We start from the raw sequence: 23,760 nt of genomic DNA on the forward strand, positions 1-23,760 counted from the left end.
ACCTTCTCTAACTTCTGCCTATTCACAGTTGAGAAATTCTTGGTAATATTATTGGGCATGTAAAAAATAGGGAAGTATTAGTGCATATAGAATGGTTTTGTGATACTGAGGGGAGTTCAGTTCCTTGCAGTGGGTACAGTTTGGAGCCAACTTAACAATAATAAGAGTATCTCTGTAACTCTTTGGGAACCCAGTGGTGACTAGAAGATACACAGTGATTCCTTCCCTGGCTTTTACCAAAGTAGCAGAAACATAGCCAGCTTTGTTGGTTGCCAGGGGATTCCTCTGGATATGTGGTCATTCCTTTTTTGCATCACTTCACCAGTGACAAGGAATAGAGTACCCACTGGGTTTCTAATGGGTTTTTAAGATGGTATTTGCCTAAAATGGAAAAGACATGATTCTTTCCCAGCTGTTGTAAAATTGCTAGTGCTTTCAGATGAAAGACACCTTAAAAGCATAAGCATTAGAGATTTTGGCATTGTTCTCTACATTTATATTTAGTATTGTTCACTGTGTATTCACTCCGCAGTGACACCAATGTACCTTAATTTGGTAAAAACAAAAAAAAAAAGGCTTTGAAATGATTGATTATCTGTAACTAGATAAAATGATCAGATGTCCACCCTTCCTAAGATTCACTGGTCAAATACCGTAAAAATAGAATCTTGAAGAATCATTTTCAAGTCTAAGCCAGTGGCTCACTTACTGGAACCAGGATCATACTGCAGAGGAATTTGAACATCTCTAAGAATTCTGAAAATACAGAATTTGATCCATAAAATACTCTGGGGTGGATATGGCAAAACTGAACCCTACTGATTGAGAAATTTTTATTTTGGCAGAAGCGATCCAAGCAGCGGAAGTTACAGCAGAAGGCCTTACGCAAGAGGCAGCTGAAAGAGCAGAGGCAGGCTCGGAAGGAGAGGCTCAGTGGGCTCTTCCTCAATGAAGAAGTGCTGTCCTTGAAAGTGACTGAGGAAGACCATGAAGCAGATGTAGATGTTTTGATGTAATAAGGGTGAATTTGTCAGCATTCTTTCTAAGCATTAAAGTATTCTCCTTTTATTTGTTTACATGCATCTTTACCAAACTTTTGGTTAGGGCTGTGCTGATATACCATTAATAATTTAGGCCAGTGGTTCTCAGCAGGTGGTCCCTAGACCAGCAGCCTCAGCATCACCTGAGAAGTTGTTAGAAAGGCATACTACCAGGCTCCATCCCAGATGCAGTGAATCATAAACTCTGGGTGAGGGTCCCAGCATTGTGTTTTAACAAGCACCAGGTTCTTCTGCTGCACGCTCTACTTTTAAGAATCACTAATTTAGTAAATGTTTTCACTATTTAGACTTTAGGGTGGCTAAGTAGGCTTTTTCAAGAACTAGTACTTTTACAGTTTAGAAGATTTCAAGGTACTGCTGACAAGTAGCTTATTATGTCAGTATAGGTACATATGTCCAGATCATAATTCAGTTTTCCTTCCTAATGTTACAATTTTTTAGTTTGCTTTTTATAAGGGCCATAGCATAAGTCTCAATTCCTAGTGGAAATCTTGTTTTGAGGTTGTGGGTGTGGGGTGTAGATTGCTGTTTACAATAGTGCCTTCATTAGGTTTAGTTTTATTTTCATTTATTATTAACTCAAAGGTGTAAAAATAGGCCCAAATGTCTTTCCTGTTAGGTTTGTTTCTGTTTTTCACTTTATGTAAATTCAGAATCCTTTCTGTAAGTGATGACTACTGAGGAAATAATGTTAGTAGTAGCTGAACTTCAGACTTGATGCTATATCGATTAATATTCAAATAGAGAAGGCAATTAAGCAAAACAGCCAATTCTGCTTTTCCATGGCTTTCTGAAATTTTAGTCTGTGAAACTGTCTCTCTTAAGTTCTTTTTGAAAGTCACTTTTTTTTTCCAGCACTGCTCTAATTTTTAAATATTTGGTATAACAGCTTCTGGCATGTGAACAGGCTAATGTTCAAAGTTAACTAAAGAAAACCCTTACAGTTCTAAACTTCTCTATAAATCTCTAGAAATACACGGAGCAGTGGGATATAGAAAAAAAAACCTTCACTTGTTGGCTATTGATAGAAGTCTAATTTTAGATGTGAAATCATGGGTTTTCTTTAAATGTTTTCATGAAGAGTTTGTTATCATGAACATTAGAAGTAGTATTATTTCTTTTCTTCTACCACATGTCTAAACATTCACATGGGTTAAAGAAGATGGAAACTGATACTACTGACAAGCTGCTTTCTGACTTTCATAATTTTTATTATGGATAACTTTTGGGAGGTAATCATGATTCTGTAGGAGGAACTGTAATCAATATTTTTTTAACTCTAGAGTCAGAGGTTATGTGATAGGATCTTTACTTTTTTAAACTATCATATCAAGTGGCTCATTAAGAAAAAGATTAATGACTTAAATTTTTAATTCTCAGTTGATATAAAGGCTTTTAACCTTTGCTTACAATCATGTGTTTTGAAATTTTGATTTTACTCTAGTTCCTTGAAGGTTAAAGAATTGAAACTGAGGATAAAAATTGATGTATTGCAGCTTTGCTGAGGTCTGTGGTATGGTTTTAAGATTTTGAAGACTACTAAGTTCATACTTTAAATTTTACTAAAATATAAAAGTATATGTATATGGTTTTCAGTTGGAGTACTCCCTTTGACTTTCCTCTTACCCTTTCTTTGATGCTCCTAACTTGTTTAGAGGGCCCAAAAAGAGCTTAGGGATAGACCCCAGAATACTTTGAGGAAGGTGGAAAGGGTCAACCTCATTGTGTCTTCCTTCCAAGTCTAGGAAGAGCAAATGGAGAGAAGAGCAAATGCAGCTGAATTCTCTGCCTGCTCTTAGCAAAAGCAGAATTCCAGAGAATGACTTGTCTGTTCTCTACCTATTCTTCCCAGGAAAGTAGGCCACTTCTGGAGACCGTAGAGCAACATTTATCTGTTAAATACTTGGAAACAATTGACAATGACCAGTAAAAGAAAATCCTAACAGGGTCATGATATAATACGACCATTTTTTTCACTCTCCCAACAATTACATAGTCTTATTACCTTAGATTTAACTTAAGTCACTATTAAACAAGTTTACCAAAGCACCACAAAGCCAGTTTTAAAAGTTTATAAAGATTTGAATGTTTATAGTAAAGCATGCCATGAGATTTTGCGTAAATTTGGATGTCACGTCTTTACTATAAACTAGAGATTGCCTATAAAGTTGGTTTGAAGGAGACTGAAAATAATTCTTCTGATTAAAGGGAAAAAAAAATAAAACAACTTGGCTTGCTTGTGTTATGGAAGAGGGAGATTACAAAATCTCTCTCCATCTCCTCCCCCCCCAAAAAAACAGCATAAAAAGATAAAAAAGTTCTTGTTTTTGTTAATGTGCTGTACTGTACTTTTTTTTCTGTTTTAATGTCTCATGTAGATAATTCAAGTTTGAATTACTTCTTTCCTGGAATAAGTCATAATTTATTCAGTCTGACATATCTCTGAGTTTAAGACAAATCCAACTCAGTATTTTTCCTGTTTATAAATCCAAACTAACAAATTAATAAAAATGTGAGACTTATTTGCTCTAGTGTCAGTGTTATCTGTAGAGAATTGACACTGGAGTAAATAAGTGTCTCCCCTTTAAACATAACCTTTGTTAACTTAGGGCATGATAAAGTACCCTCAAGTTTTTCAAAAACATTTTATTAGAGACCTTGTATGTATGTTAATTGTACCTCAATAAAACTGGAAGAAAAAAAAGAGTTTTTGTAGAAGTCTATGAGACCCCAGCACAGCTTTTCAAAGTATGGACCTTGAATTAAACAAAATGGCATATCTTTTTCTATAGTTTTGCAACTGAATCAAAGTAAGGCAATGTAGTATAACGTTTAGTGGAATTTAAAGGGCTAATTCATTCTGCCCTAACAAGAACTTACAATAAAATAGCACTTTTTTTTCATGAGACTTGTCTCACTTTTTTGTTAGGCTGTGGCAGTTTTGTCCATTTCCTCAGCCCTTCGGGTTGACCAGATATTGCTGAATTAATCCCAGAAACTGACTTGTAATTTAATGACTCTACAGATTGAACAGACATCTCATTTATTTAGCTCCTTAAAAGTGCTAATTGCCACTTAAAGGAGAAATTCCAAGAAACTTCTGTATAAAGGTATCCAGATTCTGGTGAGCTTTAAAAATTGTGAAATTAATGAAATGTCTTCATATTTAAGCCAAAAATGTTAGTATATGACAAATATAGAAGTCTTGTTTCCACATTCTTTAGCAGAGATTTTTGTTCATGGCTTACTTTATAGCCTCATGTGCCTTAAAGGTTAACTCTGTACTTTTTCTCAATATCAGGCTTTTTCAATCTCAAAAGTAATCTAAAAATTATAATTTGTTTTATAAAATGTCCATACTATTGGATATCAGTAAGCAAAAACATTAAATTGAATCTGATTAATCAATGGTGATAGAGTGTGTAATAAAACAAGAACCTTTCAGGTCTTAAATTTCATTTATATAACATTATTTTTGGCCCAGCTAGGTCATTGAAGGACACTGAAAGTTATCTGAAGTATAGCTTAATGTATTCTCTCATTTTTTCCCATGAAAAAGGTCATAAGCCAGAATGCTTTTTTAAAACCAGATAATTCTTAGTATCTGGGAAGATAATTTTAAAGGCAAAAGTAGTTCAAGAACATAGATTATAGAACAACTTGATTCTCTCATTATAACTTTAGGCATTCTTTGCATTCATTTCTGTAATAGCTGGAACACTCCCCTCCCCTTTAACAAATTACTTTTTAGCTCAAGAAAATGTTTGCTTAGAATGAGAGGAGTTACTTAAAGTCAGTATATAGTTTGAGACAGTTGATAGGAAAATTCCCAGTTGCATTCAAATATAGTATTGATATTGAGCACACTGACATTGAACATGTCTAAACTTAGAGATAAATCTAATCCTTAAAAGGACTATTAGTTAGAAAATAAGTATCTGTATACACATGTACTGTGGTAACTTTGGATTCGTTTTAAGTCTGACAAAGTAAGATAAATTCTATCTTTACAAAGAAATTATGCTAAATGAGTGAGAGAGAAATATTTAGACCTAGACATTTCTGTCAGCATAGTATCTAGAACATAGCTCCTTAGAATTTTAGCTTAATTCTCATTTCTTTGGAAAATAATTTACTTTTTCCAAAGGCTTAGAAGGAACTCTAAAAATTTCTCTAATTAACTGGCAATTAATAGAGTACAGAAGTTGCATGCTATAGCTGCAGATCTCAGTTGACTCACTAAAATTTTATTTTCACATTTTCTCTAATATTAAAATTATTTTGAGCCCCTCTCACAGTTTATATTTTCAATTCAGGTTATTAATATTTTAACCTAGGTCACATGATGCTAAGTTAATTTTTAATTTGACATTCATACTGAACTCTGAAAAACTGGTTTGTTCTTGTCTTATTTCAGAATACAGTATTTTTCCTTTATCGTCAAGTTTGTTACATCTTTGTGGTCAATGGAACCTGTGGAAATCTGTGTTCGTTTTTTTGTGGTGAGGGATATGGGTAGAAAAGAGAATTTCTCTAATCATACGTACGCATTTTAAAGGTAGTTGTAGAATTAATATGTATAAATGACATGTTAACACTTACCTACTCTGGATTGTTCTAAGGAACAGTGGCCTGAAGCCATGGCTTGTTTTCTGGAGCTGCTTGCTCTTCAACAGTAAGTAGCTGACCAATTGGATTTAAGTTTAGACTTTGGAGTTAGGTTATCTAGCTGAGGCTTTTAGGAATGAAGCAGACTATGTCTTCCTGTAGTGAATCAATTTAATTTCCACTTTGAGTACTCTAATTTGGGTATAAGTATTATCCATTCTAAATCTTTGTGTTGGGAGTTTAATTGGACTGTTGTCAAAAGCTATTAAAAAAGCTAAACACAAATATATGTAAAACACTTCACAAATGTTTAAAATTTTCACTTTTTTTTAGTTTCAAAGGTTAGTTATGTAGCATCAATATCATAACCAAAGCAAGTAGGAAGTTGACTGGTTTGGAGATTCTTCAAGTAGTCTTCAATACTGTAACACTTCAGATTGTTAACCAGGATTTTTGTCCTGTATTTCTGCTAAATGTATTACTATATTAATGCACTTTTGTATATATAACTGTCTCTGTACATTCTGTACTTACTGCAGTGTATATAAAAGCTGTTTTTCCTGAAGCTGTAGGGGAAAAACAATAGCTGTAACATAAGTTGTTTCTATTTTGAGTTCCTTCTTGTACTTGAAAGTAGTGGTTCTGTAGTTAATTCTAAATGTGTATGTATGGTTGTAATTAAAACTGGCAATGTGGCAGACCTGTCTTTTGAAGCTGAATATCAGACTGAACAGTGTTGTTTTGGCTATTGAAAACTCTTGTAGTATTTTAATTGTTTCTTTTGATGTACCATGGGTTTCTACAAAACCCACTGCTGCTTACTTACTACTTTATACTTTTGAATCTACTCCTTTACATATTCCATCCCAGAACATTTATCAACAGAGAAAATTAGGTCTCCTCTCTTTTGCTTACAGTTCGGTTAAGATTCCATAAACTTGTTTTGTGAAAGCCCCAATTTCCCAAATGTCATTGACAAATCATTTTTTTTTCTGGGGAGATAAGATTTCTAGGGAGATTAGCATTCATAGTAAGTTGAAAATTAGGTCTAAATTTTGTTTATAGAAAATCAGATTTATTTTCCTTATATATTAATCTAGAAAATTTTTAGGTTATAATTATATGAAAGAAATGTCTGAGCAGTTTTACATAGTTTCAGAAGCAATTCAACTTTCAGCAGCAACTTTATCTCTTGCCACTAGAGGGAGGTCTGTGTTTGCTTTCCTTTGGAAAATCTCTTAGCTGCTTTTCTTTTGTTTTTAATTTCAGAGGTTGGAATCCACCTCATTTTCAAAATCCCTTTTGTGATATTACTTTCATTTGTTAGTGAAAGGTAAGTTAATTGAGCTTGTTTAATAAAGCAAATCTAACGCTTTTCTGTAATCTTCAATTTTTAATAAATGTGAGTTAGATATTAAGTGAAACGTGTGTGTGTGTGTGTGTGTGTGTGTGTGTGTGTGAGTGTGTGTGTATGTTTTTCTTAGATACTTTAGAACTATACTGTCCATTATAACCACTATCCATGTGTGGCTATTTAAATAAATTAAATAAAATTTAGTTCCTTGGTCCCATTAGCAACACTTCAAGTGTCCAATAACCACGTATGGCAAAAGACTACTGTGTTGGTAACTCCAGTGTACAGAACATCTTCACTATCATGGGAAGTTCTGCTGGACAGTACAGTCTAGAGATTTGATGGTTTATGTAGCGACCACTGTCATCATTTTACCACTGAACCATACTCAGTGATTCAAAACTGCTTCACACAGTTAACTGTTGTAGGTGATTGGTGTGGGAGGGAGAGTAAGCTGTGTTTCACTTTTCTGCTTCATTAAATCTACTACCAAAGTTGAGACTTCGGTGATTTAGTGGAGAAATTTCTCAAATATCGAGAATTTCACTTGAACTCTGAATAAAATTTCTTAAAGACTCCATTTTAAAAAATTGCTTAGAGGGTTTCTTTATTCTTGTGATGTAAGAGTCTTAATAGAGTAATGGAGCCACTGTTACTTGGGACTGACAATCCTCTACCCTCTCCCCATCATTCTGAATCTTATGGTTAAGTGGTATTTTTATATTACATTATCTGTGTTTCTTAGTAATAGATTGATGGATATTAGATTTAGGTACAATGTTATTTCCCTTCGTAATGGGTAAGTAACATTTTTAACATTCCAGTTTATGCATTTGGTCACCAGGATCCCATTATATTCCTTTTTTTCAGATTTGTCTTATAAAAATTGTCAAGTAAGACAGCAAAATGAATCCCCACATACCCATATTTACTTCCACTCTTGCCTTATGCCAATCTTGTTTCTTTTGACCTCCACCCCCAGAAACTCCCCTTACCTCAACTCCCAATGATACTAAAGTTAACCCCAGGTGATAATTTCATTTTTAAATGTTTCAGTATCAGATGTTTAAAAGATAAGGACACTCCTACTTTATACATAAATATGACCATATACCTTCATAAATAAAAATTCCTTGATATCAAATGTGTAGTTTACTTGCTTGAAATAAAAACCATAACCATTAGTCTTTTTCATTTAAAAATCATTCTACATTTTGTTAGCACTAAGGAAGAATTACTTTTATTATGGCTTTAGTCAGTGTTGACAGTATGTCTTGAGCGCATTTTAAGATGAGATATCTGTTGCTTTTAGATAAAAACAAAATCCAGCTGTTTTCCTTACTACTTTGTTAATGAAGGCATGAAATAATTTGGGTAGCAGGAAAGAAGGAGGGAATTAATTGTTCAAGATGAGCTGAACAGATATTTTCTGTCTCACCTAACTTTGAGTTCAAGAATGATCTTTTTTAGCCCAAATTGGTACACATGGTAAAGATCTGAATACCTATTATTTATTTATAAAGAGTTTTGCAAGGGTACTCAAGGAGATATAAGAAAAAATAGAGATTATTTGACCCCCTCAAAATTCATTTCAGGAAACCTTTTTATGTATTTATTTATTATTTTTTTTTAATTTTTTTTAACGTTTATTTATTTTTGGGACAGAGAGAGACAAAGCATGAACGGGGGAGGGGCAGAGAGAGAGGGAGACACAGAATCGGAAACAGGCTCCAGGCTCTGAGTCATCAGCCCAGAGCCCGATGGGGGGCTCGAACTCACGGACCGCGAGATCGTGACCTGGCTGAAGTCGGACGCTTAACCGACTGCGCCACCCAGGCGCCCCAGGAAACCTTTTTAATAGCTGTGACTGAGGCTATTGATTTTGGTTTTGCATTTTAACTTACTGAAACTTAGACTTCCCAAATTGTAGAATTTCAGAGCTTGAAGGGACTTTGGAGATCATTTATTTAGCTTGGTGGTTCTTAAACTTGATTGGGCATCAAAATCCCCTGCAGGACTTGTTTTAAACACAGGTGGCCAGCCCCCACTCCTCAGTTTCTGATTCAGTAGGTACGGGGTGGGGCCTGAGGATTTGCATTTTTAATAAGTCCCTAAGTGATGCTGATGCTGCTGGTTTTATGAACCCTTCGAGAACCATTGCGATGCAGCTCAATCCCTTTTTCTCTTGCCTGTATTTTTGCAAATAAAATTTACACTAAATGGAACGTGACTTCTTTGCCCAAACTGGTTAGTGACATTCCATACCTTGAGGTGCCTTATTCACACTGGAAAAGTGGAGTGCTTTTCCTATTGTGCATTTGTTTTCTTTATAGTAGTTGCTTCCAAATGATTCCTTCCAAGTTTTTTCTTAACATTTGGATTTTCTTGATACTGGTCAATCTTTATCTCCCTAGATTGGGAGTTCCTAAATTGGAGTCAGGATTAAAATTGCTGGCAATTCTGGGGCGCCTGGGTGGCTCGGTCGGTTAAGCATCCAACTTCAGCTCAGGTCATGATCTCCCAGTTTGTGAGTTTGAGCCCCACGTCGAGCTCTTTGCTGACAGCTCGGAGCCTGGAGCCTGCTTCTGATTCTGTGTCTCCCTGTCTCTCTGCCCCTAACCCACTTGCATTCTGTCTCTGTCTCTCTCAAAAACAAGTAAACATTAAAAAAAATACAAAATTGCTGGTGATTCTTTTTTACATGCCAATGTATTTTTCTGAGGAAGGCTCCATATCTTTTATTAAGTTCTCAGATGACTTTTCTTCCCCTTAATGGCTAAGATTCTGTCCTTTTAGGGCAATTTTGGTTTTTGGCAATAACCAAGGGTCATTTGGGAAGCTGTCTGGTGGTTAATGTGCATGAGAAACCTGGAAATTGCTACATTTGGTCAATAAAGTATGATTTTAAAAGTAATAAGACTGGTTTTCTCATGTGGTAAAAACTGGCTTTAATGTATATTAAAGAAAAGAGTTCTAGAAATATTTTGGGCAGTGACAGGATTACTGGATTAGGTGTATGGTGATGACTTGGAATGGGGATGTTACTAATTTGGATGTATTAGCTCTGGCTTGTTGATTAAAATAGTCATTTCTTTATAATCATAACTTTTATTCTAGAGCAAAATTCTCCAGTAATGTTTTAGAAATGTTGGGTTAGACTTCATAGATTTGTTCATCAGATCTGAGATAACAGAACTAGATGGTAATCTGAAAACTTGAAACAGATACAGACTTTCTGATATAATGGTCATTAAAACAGTCTATTTTTCAAGTGAGAAAAATGAAGTGATTCATTCAGGTCCTATATGATGACATATTAAGGACTAGAATCCAAGGCTCTTGAGTGCTTTTCCCACTATATCACACTGCTTTATATCATGCTACTACTTTTCACAGTGTTTTGGGGAAAACACCTTAGGATTTTGGTATAGAGCAGTGGTTAAAGTGTGGACCCCACTTTGCTGGACACCAGCAAAATAAGTATCACCTGAGAACTTGTAAGAGGTGCAAATCTTTAGGCCCCACCCCAGAACTAGGGAATCAGAAACTGGGTAAAGCCCAGTAATCTGTGTTTTAGCAAGCCTCCCAGAGGATTCTGATGCACACTCAAGTTTGAGAACCACTGGTATAGAGTAATGATTCTCTACTCTGGCCAAACATCAGAATTGTCTGTGGGAAACTTAAAAAAATACCATACCACCTTCCCTACTCACCCAGACAAATCAATCTCAGAGGTGACACCTGGGCATCTATTGTTTTGTAATAAACATTATATTTTGGAATAATTTTATGTTTATAGAAAAATTGTGAAGACAGTATAGAGAGTTCCTGTGTACCTGTTGCTCAATCCTCTACTGTTAAAATTAGTTTTAAAAACTAAGAAATTAACATTGGCACATTACTGTTAACTACAGGTTTATTCAGATTTCCTTATTTATTCTTAATTCAGATTTCACTAATTTTACCATTAATGTTGTTTTTCTATTCCAAAATCCAATCCAGGATTCCTCATTGTGTTTAATCATCATGTGTCCTTAGCCTCCTCTGGTTTGTGACAATTTCTCAGTCTCTCCTTGTTTTTCATGATCTTGACAAATATAAGGAGAATTGGTCCGTTATTTTGTGGAATGTCATCCTCAATTTGGGCTTGCCCAATGTTTTTCTCACAGTTAGACTGGGGTTTTGGGATGACTCAAGATCAACATGACTCAACCCTAGTTACATTAACTTTGATCACCTGGCTAGTGTTCACCAGGCTCTTCACTGCAAAGCTACTATTTTTCCCTTTCAATACTCTGTTTTTTGCGAGTAAGTCATGCAGTCCAGCTCACACTCAAGGAGGGGAGACAAAATAGGCTCTGCCTCCTGGAGAGAGAAGGATCTGTACATGTTTTGGGGATTTCTCTTTGGGAGATTTGCCTCTTCTCTGTATTTATCTACTTGATCACTGATATCAGTATGGATTCATGGATATTTATTTTATACATTGGCCTATAACCTAATAGTAAGTTATTTTATAGCTCAAAAATTTCCAGATTTGGACATTGAGAACTCTTAAAGGTTGCTTCTAGTGCCCCTTCAACCTACCCATATCCTTTTGTATTTTGAGTGCTTTATTTTCTGACACTATACAATGCTCCAGCACTAGAATCAGCATTTAATCAAGGAACTGGACACCTTTTTTTTCCTTCAAATTTTAATTTAAATTACAGTGTAATTTTTGGAAGTGTTTTGGACACTTCTTTTTTAAAAGCTTCTCAGGTGTGGGGCACCTGGGTGGCTCATTCGGTTGAACATCCAACTTTGGCTCAGGTCATAATCTCATGGTCATAAGTTCAAGCCCAGCTTTCTGGTTGACTGGGATCCTCTGTCCCCACCCTCTCTTTGCCCCTCCCCCACTCACGCTCTCTCTCAAAAATAAATAAACGTTTTAAAAACTCTTAAGGTGATTCTAGTGCAAAATAAGTGTGGGAACCACTGATATTGAGGGTGAACCACATTCTTCTGTAAATCTAATGCTATGATCAGACCAGATCCTATCTTCCATCCTCATAAAGCATAGTCATCTTTGATTCATTCCTCCTCCTTTTCTTTTCATGTTCACTGTTCACTAAAGCTGTTTTCTCCTCAGCAACCAGAACAGCACTATTTAAACTTTATATAAGATCTTGTTAAAATGCAGATTCTTGGGGGCGCTTGGGTAGTTCAGTCGGTAAAGCATCCGACTTTGGCTCAGGTCATGCTCTCATGGTTCAGGAGCTCGAGCCCTGTTTCAGGCTCTGAGAGCCTGGAGCCTACTTCAGATTTTGTATCTCCATCTCTCTCTGCCCCTCCCCCACTTGTGCTCTGTCTCTCTGTCTCTCTCAAAAATAAACATTAAAAAAAAATTTAATGCAGATTCTGATTCAATTGGTCTGGGGTAGAGGCTCGAATTTTTGTATTTCTAGTAGGTATCTAGGTGATATAAATCCTTCCCATCCATGAACTACATTTTGAGTAGTGAATATCAGAACAAAATCCAGATAACTTAGAACATTTCGAGAGCCTCCATGGTTTGCCTGACCCCAGTGTGCTTTTCAGCTTGATCTTCCATGAATTTTTACACTCAACCAGTCTACTCAGTATTTGTAGTATTCACCTTCTGACATGGCCCCAAAGATTGTGGCGATTCATTTCTTTGTTTAATTCCTTTTCCTTGGGTGTAGGCTGGACCTAGTGACTTAGTTCTGATAGCATACAGCAAAACTGATGGGATGTCACTTCTGTGCTTAGGTTACAAAAGATTGTGACTTCTGTCTCACTTGTACTCTTGTTGGTTGCTTACTCTGGTGAAGCAAGCTGCAAGGCTGTGACATGCTCTGTGAAGAGGCCCACATGGCAAGGAACAGAGGGACTGAGTCCTTAGTATATAACAGCCCATGAGGAACTGAATTTTGCCAGCAATTGTGAGTTAGTTGGGAAGTGTATCTTTCCCAGTGGAGCCTTGAGATGACTGCAACCTTGTGACAGACCCAAGGCTGAGCTCAAGTATCCATCTAAGTCATGTCCAGGTTCCTGCCCACAGAAACTGTGAAATAATAGACATGTTGTTTTAAGCTGATAATTTTTGGGATAATTTGTTGAGCAGCAATAGATAACTAATACATTATGTATATAATATGGAATGAAATGACTTCCTGTTGCACCCTTCTTATCCTCAGATGCTCCTGCCTCCATTTATTCAACAATATTTGCCAGATGCTATTATATGCTAGGCACTGTGTTAAGCACTAGGGTATAAGTGGTAAATAAGCAGACACAGTGTCTGCCCTTACATCGCTTGTATTCTTTTGTATTGATTTTTGGAGTCTCACAAAAGAGGAAACCAAGATACATTTGTTAAAGCAACACTATTTTTAATGCCAAGAAAGTAGGAAGGAAATAACCTAAAGGAGCTTCATGAAAAACTTTCCTACAGTGTCATTTTTGTCATTTTGCTATAGAACAGTTAACACTTCATTATGGAATAGTATGGGCTGCATTTACGCGAAGTCCTGGTTCTAGTGCATTTTAAGTCAACCCTAATTCCTCCCAAGTTGGGTGTATTACTTTTTCTAAGCACCATTAAATATTTATTGTACCCTTATTTTGCTTGTATGCTATTCTGCCTTACAATTAGGTTTATTTGTTTTCTCTACTAGTCCTCATTTTCATTTGTACAACTCCATGGTTGTTTGCACATGTGCAAAGAGCTTTGTTAATTTAATATTAATAATAGCTTTGTTAACCTGAGATTAATGGAGCTTTCAATTCAAACAGTTATTTTAAAATTCCAAGTGCCATTTTTCTTCATTTTCTTCTTTTTAAAAAAATGTTTGTTTATTTTTGAGAGAGACAGAGCACAAATGGAGCAGGGGCAGAGAGAGAGGGAGACACAGAATCCAAAGCAGGCTCCAGGCTCTGAGCTGTCAGCACAGAGCCTGATGTAGGGCTCGAACTCACAAGCTGTGAGATCATGACCTGAGCCAAAGTTGGATGCTTAACCAACTGAGCCACCCAGGCGCCTCTCATTTTCTCCTGTTTTAAGAGAGTATTTATTGAAAGCACAAATATATCATCATTTGTAGCAAAAGAGTTTGACACTTAATTTTTCCCAAATTTTTGAAAGAAATACGTTTTTCAGTTAAAAATTTCAAATTCTCCTTCTATCCTTCCCCATGTTAATGCACATGTTTGTTTAAAAATTTGATGTTATCCTCACTTTTAGAATTATCTACCAGTTTTATCTGGTATCTGATCTTTTGTTTAAATTTTGTTGGCTTTTTCCAAAAGCAAAACATATCGGTAAATCTAAAATATTAACAGTATAAGATTAGAATGATATAGTCTATTTTGGGGTTAAAAATAGCAAAAACTCAAACAGATTAAAAATAGCATATATGCAATGGTGGGTGAGACAGTGGAAGAACCAGAACTCTGTAAAACTGTTTGGTTTTACAGAAGGTAAACTGAAGGTATACATTCCTTAATCCTCAGCAATTTAACTCTCAGATATGTATTCTATGGAAGATGTATATTTGCCAAAAGATGTACTGGAATATTTACAGCAACACTATAATATCCCCAAACTGGAAACTACCCAAATGACCAATAGGTGAGTGCATAAATAAAATGAGGTATATTCACGCAATGAAATACTATGCAATCTTAATCATGAATATGGTTGAATATTGGATGAATATGGATGAATCTCACAAACATAATGCTAAGCAAAATAAACCAAATACAAAGGAGTATGTACTTCAAAAAATACAGGGGAAACTAATCTATGTTACTAGGATTAGGATAGTCTGGGGTGCCTGTAATGACTAGAAAGTTATTTGAGGGGACCATCTGAGGCACTGGTAATATTCTATTTCTTGACATGGCTAGTGGTTGGTTAAATAATGTGTTCAGTTTATAGAAATTCATGGGGCGCCTGGGTGGCGCAGTCGGCTAAGCGTCCGACTTCAGCCAGGTCACGATCTCGCGGTCCGTGAGTTCGAGCCCCGCGTCAGGCTCTGGGCTGATGGCTCAGAGCCTGGAGCCTGTTTCTGATTCTGTGTCTCCCTCTCTCTCTGCCCCTCCCCCGTTCATGCTCTGTCTCTTTCTGTCCCAAAAATAAATAAACGTTAAATTAAAAAAAAAAAAAAAAAAAAAAAAAGAAATTCAGTGAGCTGTTCACTAATCTGCAATGTTTTAGGTATGTTAAATTTCACAAAATGCTTTAAAATTAGCACTTAAGCCATCAGGAGATGACTGGAGTCAAAATATTCTAAGAACGCTTTATAGAATATAAATTTGAACTTCAAGGATAAATCCTAAAGACATAGAGGCTGCACCTTACAAGTATGTAAAGGGAGAAATGGTGTAAGAACAAAGAATCTTTCATTCAAAACAAGGCAAGGAAAAAGAAACAGAAAGGACAATTGGAAAGCACAGAATGACTGAAAGAAATCTAAATATATTTTTAAAAATTACAACACATGTAAAACAACTATGGTTAAAAGATGAACAAATGTATGACTAGGTGTTTTAGGTTTTGTTTTTTTTTTTTTTTTGAGTCAAATGCTCTGTACCAAAAACACCTCTATGACATGAAGACCCAACACTAACCAAAAGAAAGATGGCATAGATGTATTAATATTAAACAAAATATAATGGAGGACAAATGTCATTATTACAAATAAAGAATGTTGTCACTATGTAAATGATACAAGTTTCAAGCTACCAGAAGAATAATACAATTCTAAACTTGAATATGTCTAACAACATAGCTTCAAAGTGTATAAGGCAGCGGCGCCTGGGTGGCTCAGTTGGTTAAGCATCCAACTTCAGCTCACATCATTTTCTCACGGTTCATGAGTTCCAGCCCTATGTTGGGCTCTGTGCTGACAGCTCAAGCCCGAGGCCTGCTTCAGATTCTGTGTGTGTCTCTCTGCCCCTCCTCTGCTCACACTCTGTATCTCTCTCTCAAAAATAGACATTAAAAAAATTACAAAACAAAGATAATGAAAATTCTATGTATCGAAACTATGGCATGCAGCTAAATATTGCTCACTGGAAATTTATATCTTTACAAGCTTATATTAAGGAAGAGGGACAAAGATGGTGGTGCAGAACACTGGGCTCACCTTGTCCTGCTGATTGTTTAGATTCCACCCACATCAGCCTAAGTAACCCAGAAAACTGCCAGAAGATGGCAGAATGGACTCTGGAGCCAAACATAAACAAGAGGCCCACGGAAGAGGGTAGGAATGGTGGGGAGGCGGTGTGAGCTACACGGACAGGCGGACTGGTGGGAGGGAGCTGGGGTGGTGGATGGGCAGCCTGCCAGGCAAGGCAGAGCCCTCAAAGTCTGGCTTGAAAAAGCTGGACTGTGAAAGTTCTGACAGCCAGTGGGCCTTAACATCTGGAATGTTAAAAGTCAACAGCTCTGCTCTTGGATAGTGGGGAGGGCCAGAAGATGCAGGGAGGGAGAGTTGTTGAGTCCAGGAATGACAGAGCTTGGTGGGGGAAACAAAGGCTCAGGCAAGTGCCATTTCCCTCTCCCATCCCCCAGCTGAAATTCCAAAGGGAACCAGTTCCCCTCACCAAACTTGCACCGTGGAAATGCCCAATGCTGTGTTTCTGTGGATCCATCCCTCCAAGGGGCCTGCCTCCCTCCTGGTGCTGCCTGGCCCCTCCAACAGGGGACCACCCACTGTAAAGCCAGCTGAGCCTGCCCCTCCCGCCCCTGTGCACCTTGTGGATCCACCCCAGCTAATACACCAGATCCCATCGAAGCAGCACCACAAACCTGGCAGTGTGCAAGTAGCCCAGACAGGGACCGCGAAAGTTGGCAGGCCAGAAAGGAATGGCAGGAAATCTTCAATGTGATGAACAGAAAAAAATATGCAGCTGAGAATCCTTTATCCAGCAAGTCTGTCATTCAGAATAGAAGGAGAGATAAAGGTTTTCCCAAACAAAAACTAAAGGAATTCATCACCACTAAACCAGCCCTACAAGAGATCCTAAGGGGGACTCTGTGAGTGAAATGTTGCAAGGACCACAAGTACCAGAGACATCACTACAAGCATGAAACCTACAGACATCACAATGACTCTAAACCCATATCTTTCCATAATAACACTGAATGTAAATGGACTAAATGCTCGAACCAAAAAACATAAGGTATCAGAATGGATAAAAAAACAAGATCCATCTATTTGCTGTCTACAAAAGACTCATCTTAGACCTGAGAACACCTTCAGACTGAAAGTGAGGGGATGGAGAACTATCTATCATGCTACTGGAAGTCACAAGAAAGCTGGAGTAGCCATACTTAGACAAACTAGACTTTACCTTATTGATAAGAATTTGGTAACTGCAGGGGACTTTAACACCCCACTTACAGTGATGAATAGATCATCTAGACACAGTATCAATAAAGAAACAGGGGCCCTGAATGATACATTGGATCAGATGGACTTGACAGATATATTTAGAACTCTGCATCCCAAAGTGACAGAGTATACGTTCTTCTCAAGTGCACACGGAACATTCTCCAAGACAGATCACATACTGGGTCACCAAACAACCCTTCATAAGTATAAAGGAATTTAGTTCATACCATGCACACTTTCAGGCCACAATGCTATGAAACTTGAAATCAACCACAGGAAAAAGTCTAGAAAACCTCCAAAAGCATGGAGGTTAAAGAACACCCAACTAAAGAATGAATGAGTCAACCAGGCAATTAGAGAAGAAATTAAGAAATATATGGAAACAAGTGAAAATGAAATGCCAGAATCCAAATGCTTTGGAATGCAGCAAAGGCAGTCTTGAGAGGAAAATACATTGCGATCCAGGCCTATGTCAAGAAACAAGAAAAATCCCAAATACAAAATCTAACAGCACACCTAAAGGAAATAGAAACAGAACAGCAAAGACACCCCAAACCCAGAAGAATAAGAGAAATAATAAAGATCAGAGCAGATATAAACAATATAGAATCTAAAAAAAACTGTAGAGCAGATCAATGAAACCAAGAGTTGTTTTTTTGAAAAAAATAAACAAACTTGATAAACCTCTAGCCAGCCTTCTCAAACGGAAAAAGGAGATGACCCAAATATATAAAATCATGAATGAAATTGGAATTATTACAACCAATCCCTCAGAAATACAAGCAGTTATCAGGGAATGCTATGAAAAATTATGTGCCAACAAACTGGACAACCTGGAAGAAATGGACAAATTCCTAAACACTCACAAACTTCCAAAACTCAAAGAGGAAGAAATAGAAAATTTGAACAGACCCATAACCAGCAAAGAAATTGAACCAGTTATCAACAATCTCCCAACAAATAAGAGTCCAGGACCAGATGGATTCCCTGGGAAATTCCACCAGACATTTAAAGCAGAGATAATACCTAACATTCTCAAGCTTTTCCAAAAAAATAGAAAGGGAAGGAAAACTTCCAGACTCATTCTATGAAGCCAGCATTACTTTGATTCCCAAACCAGACAGAGACGCAGAAAAGAGAGAGAGAGAGAGAGAGAGAGAGAGAGAGAGAGAGAGAACTACAGGCCAATATCCCTGATGAATATGGATGCAAAAATTCTCAACAAGATACTAGCAAATCTAACTTGGCAGCATATAAAAAGAATTAGTTAACAAGATCAAGTGGGATTAATTCCTGGGCTGCAGGGCTGGTTCAACATTCACAAATCAATCAATGTGATACATCACATTAATAAAAGAAAAGAGCCATATGATCCTGTAAATGGATGCAGAAAAAGCATTTGACAAAATTCAGCATTCTTTCTTAATAAAAACCCTCGAGAAAGTCGGGATAGAAGGAACATACTTAAACATCATAAAAGCCATTTATGAAAAGCCCACAGCTAATACCATCCTCAATGGGGAAAAACTGACAGCTTTCCCCTGAGATCAGGAACACGACAGGGATGCCCACTCTGACCACTATTGTTTAACATAGTGTTGGAAGTTCTAGCATCAGCAATCAGACAACAAAAGGAAATCAAAGGCATCCAAATTGGCAAAGATGAAGTCAAGCTTTCACTTTTTGCGGATGACATGATTCTATACATGGAAAACCTGATAGACTCCACCAAAAGTCTGCTAGAACTGATACATGAACTCAGTCATGTTGCAGGATACAAAATTAATGTACAGAAATCAGTTGCATTATTCTACACTAATAATGAAGCAACAAAAAGACAAATAAAGAAACGGGTCCCATTCACAATTGCACCAAGAAGCATTAAATACCTAGGCATAAACCTAACCAAAGACGTAAAGGATCTGTATGCTGAAAACTATAGAAAACTTATGAAGAGAATCGAAGAAGATACAAAGAAATGGAAAAACATTCCATGCTCATGGATTAGAAGGATAAATATTGTTAAAATATCAATAATACCCATAACAGCCTACACATTCAGTGCAATCTCAATCAATATTGCACCAGCATTCTCCTTGAAGCTAGAACAAGCAATCCTAAAATTTGTATGGAACCACAAAAGACCTCGAATAGCCAAAGTAATATTGAAGAAGAAGACCAAAGCGGGAGGCATCACAATCCCAGACTTTAGCCTCTACTACAAAGCTGTAATCATCAACACAGCATGGTATTGGCACAAAAACAGACACAGAGACCAATGGAATAGAATAGAAACTCCAGAATTGGACCCACAAAAGTATGGCCAACTAATCTTTGACAAAGCAGGAAGGAATAGCCAATGAAAAAAGACAGTCTCTTTAACAAATGGTGCTGGGAAAACTGGACAGCAACATGCAGAAGAATGAAACTAGACCACTTTCTTACACCATTCACCAAAATAAACTCAAAATGGATGCAAGACCTGAATGTGAGACAGGAAACCATCAAAACCCTAGAGGAGAAAGCAGGAAAAAACCTCTCTGACCTCAGCTGAAGCAAATTTCTTACTTGACACATCTCCAAAGGCAAGGGAATTAACAGCAAAAATGAACTATTGGGACCTCGTGAAGATAAAAACCTTGTGCACTGCAAAGCAAACAATCAACAAAACTAAAACTTTTCCTATATGTCTTACTAGATATATATGCATCATTACAGATGTAGTCATTTCAAGGTCAAAATTATCTGAACATAATTACCCATGGCTATCTACAAAGAGGGGACTAGGAACAACCAACGGAATGGGAAAAGATATTTGCAAATGACATATGGGACAAAGGGCTAGTATCCAAAATCTATAAAGAGCTCACCAAACTCCACACCCGAAAAACAAATAATCCAGTAAAGAAATGGGCAGAAAACATGAATAGACAGTTTTCTAAAGAAGGCATCCAGATGACCAACAGGCACATGAAAAGATACCCAATGTCACTCCTCATCAGGGAAATACAAATCAAAACCACACTGTGATATCACCTCACACCAGAGTGGCTAAAATGAACAAATCAGGAGACTATAGATGCTGGAGAGGATGTGGAGAAATGGGAACCCTCTTGCACTGTTGGTGGGAATGCAAACTGGTACAGACGCTCTAGAAAACGGTGTGGCGGTTCCTCCAAAAATTAAAAATAGATCTACCCTATGACCCAGCAATAGCACTGCTAGGAATTTACCCAAGGGATACAGGAGTACTGATGCATAGGGGCACTTATACCTCAATGTTTATAGCAGCACTTTCAACAATAGCTAAATTACGGAAAGAGCCTAAATGTCCATCAGCTGATGAATGGATAAAGAAGTTGTGGTTTATATACACAATGGAATACTATGTGGCAATGAGAAAAAAATGAAATATGGCCTTTTGTAGCAACGTGGATGGAACTGGAGAGTGCTATGCTAAGTGAAATAAATCATACAGAGAAAGACAGATACCATATGTTTTCACTCTTATGTGGATCCTGAGAAAGTTAACAGAAGACCATAGGGGAGGGAAAGGGGAAAAAAAGTTAGAGAGGGAAGCAGGCAAAACATAAGAGACTCGTAAAAACTGAGAATAAACTGAGGGTTGATGGGGCTGGGAGGGAGGGGAAAGTGAGTGATGGGCATTGAGGAGGGTACCTGCTGGGATGAGCACTGGGTGTTGTATGGAAACCAATTTGACAATAAATTTCATATTAAAAAAAATAAAAAATAAAAGTAAATAAAATAAAAATGAAGAAATGCTTAAAAATTAATTCATTAAGGGTATAAGTTAAGAATTCCGAAACATAACTTTTTGTTTTTTTTCCACTGTTTTGTTTCTTAAATTCCACATATGAGTGAAATCATATGGTATTTGCCTTTCTCTGACTTATTTCACTTAGCATTATAACCTGTAGGTCCATCCATGTTGTTGCAAATGGCAAGATTTCATTCTTACTTATGGTGGAGTAATATTCCATTGTGTGTGTGTATGTATATATATATCCATTCACCCATTCACCCATAAATGGATACTTGGGTTGCTTCAGTATCTTGGCTATTGTAATTAATACTGCAAGAAACATAGGGGTACATGTATCTTTTTGAATTAGTGTATTTGTTTCCTTTGGGTAAATACCCAGTAGTGGAATTACTGGGTCATATGGTAATTCTATTTTTAATTTTTCAAGGAACTTCCATACTGTTTTCCATAGTGGCTGTACGATTTGCAGTCCTACCAACAGCACATAGAGTTCCTTTTTCTCCACATCCTTGCCAACACCTGTTATTTCTTGTTTTTATTTTAGCCATTCTGACAGGTATTAAAGTGATACCTCATTGTGGTTTAGATTTGCATTTACTTGATGGTTAGTGATGTTGAGCATCTTTTATGTGTCTTTAGGCCATCTGTTATGTTTTCATTGGAAAAACATCTATTCAGTTTCTCTGCCCATTTTAATTACATTAGTTTTTGGTGTTGAGTTGTATAAATTCTTTATATATTTTGGATATTAACTCCTTATTGGATATATAATTTGCAAATATCTTCTCCCATTCAGTAGTTGCCTTTCTGTTTTGCTGATGGTTTCCATCACTGTGCAAAAGTTTTGAGGGAGGTGAGTGGGGGGATGGGTGAAATACATAAAGGGGATCAAGAGTACACTTACCTTAATGAGCACTGAGTAATGTACAGAATTGTTGAATAATTATATTGTACACCTGAAACTAATATAACACTGTATATTTTACTTAAATAAAAAAAGAGAATGAAAAAGAATTCATAGCCAGAACAACAGAATAAAGCTAAAGAGAATAGAAGGCAAGTAATAAAAATAGCAGAAATGGATGAACTAGAAAACAAAGATATACTAGACAGAATTATCTACGGTATCATACCTGAAACCTTTCTTTAGCTCACAACTTATACTCAATCTATCCATGAACCCTGTTGTCTCTACCTGCAAAATATTTTCAGAAACTGACCACTTCTCACTACCACCATTACTACTACTGAGGCCAACGCTGCCATCACATCACTTGTCTTTAACTATAATGCAGGTCTGACACCTGTGGAAGCAAGGAGGGAAGGAAGGAAGATTGGGGAGGAAGAGTTTCAGATTGCAGTGCAGCTTTGAAAAAATCTTGACCAGCTGGATGTGCAGTTCTGCAAAGATTATCCTGTGCTGGCCGTAACATGCTCAGTCATAGGCTGAAAGCTGCCTGGGAAGCACATGGCCTCAACTCAGAAACAGCAGGCCCTATAGGAGCCTGCAGCTGGAAGCTGTCAGATAATTGCACTCCTTGAGGCAGATTCTCTGGAATCTGGAAGTGGAATATGGAATCTCTGGAAGTGAGATCTGAATGGTGTCCTTTCATGTCTACCACAGTATCTATTTCTCTTTGATGTTGTCAGGATGAGATTTAGGACACAGTACAGGGCTCAGCAAACTATGACCCAGGGGCCAAACTGAGCCTGCCACCTGGTTTTGTAAATAAAGTTTTATCGGTCCTTAACCACACACATTTATTTCTTGTTCATGGCTGCTTTTAGGCTACAATGGCAGAGATGAGTAGTTATGATAAGACTATATTGCTTATAAAGCCTAACAAATAGCCCTTTACAGAAAAAGTTTGCAGACCCCTGACTTAGTATATATTTAGTAAGATGCAAGGCACAATGGAGTCTTTGAAGTTTTTTTTTTTTAATGTTGATTTATTTATATATTTTCATCAAGAGAGAGTGTGCGCACAGGGGAGGGAAAGAGAGAGGAGAGAGTCTTTGAAGTTTTATATGTTGGCCATCTTTTAGTAAGAGTAAGACATGCACAAATACTTGTGATGTCTCACAATTTCTATTCCTCATACTACATATAAAATCTTTGGGTGTATAAAAGAAGGAGGGATTTAAGAAAGGCAGTTCTGTGTTCTTATTTAGGCTTTTAAAGGCTTATTCTGGCTGCTCTGTGTGGACTGTATTATAGAAACACAAAGATAAAAGCAGGGATACCTGTCAGGAAGCAACTGGTCTAGTCTAGGCAAGAAACAATAGTAGTTTGGGTTAGGATGATGGTGAAAGAAAGGGGAAGAATATTTTCTGAGATGAAAACTGTAGAGGGATTGAGTAGTATGACAATCAAAGTTTTGTTTTTGGCATGTTGAATTTGAGGTATCTAGGTGGAAATAGCAAATAAAATGTTAAGATATATGAAGCTCAAGTTCAGAAATGGTCAGGTTGATGATGTAAATTTGGGAAATAGTATATAAGTGGTACTCCAAGCTAGGACTAGATGGAATCATATAGGGAAAGAATATA

At 36.9% G+C, this 23,760-nt stretch overlaps 1 protein-coding gene across 2 annotated transcripts in view; it reads left to right on the forward strand.

The window, feature by feature from the left end:
* Positions 1 to 7,044, forward strand: part of FAM199X (family with sequence similarity 199, X-linked) — a 40,715-nt gene extending 33,671 nt beyond the window's left edge. For both annotated transcript variants that reach the window (XM_043571314.1, XM_043571315.1), the window contains exon 6: positions 846 to 7,044. In XM_043571314.1, coding sequence (XP_043427249.1) covers positions 846 to 1,016 — 171 coding nt within the window. In that variant the 3' untranslated portion in view covers positions 1,017 to 7,044. The remainder of the gene's footprint in view (positions 1 to 845) is intronic.
* The last annotated feature ends 16,716 nt before the right edge of the window (positions 7,045 to 23,760 follow it).

Source organism: Prionailurus bengalensis, chromosome X (genome assembly GCF_016509475.1).
Source record: "Prionailurus bengalensis isolate Pbe53 chromosome X, Fcat_Pben_1.1_paternal_pri, whole genome shotgun sequence".
Taxonomy (NCBI): domain Eukaryota; kingdom Metazoa; phylum Chordata; class Mammalia; order Carnivora; family Felidae; genus Prionailurus; species Prionailurus bengalensis.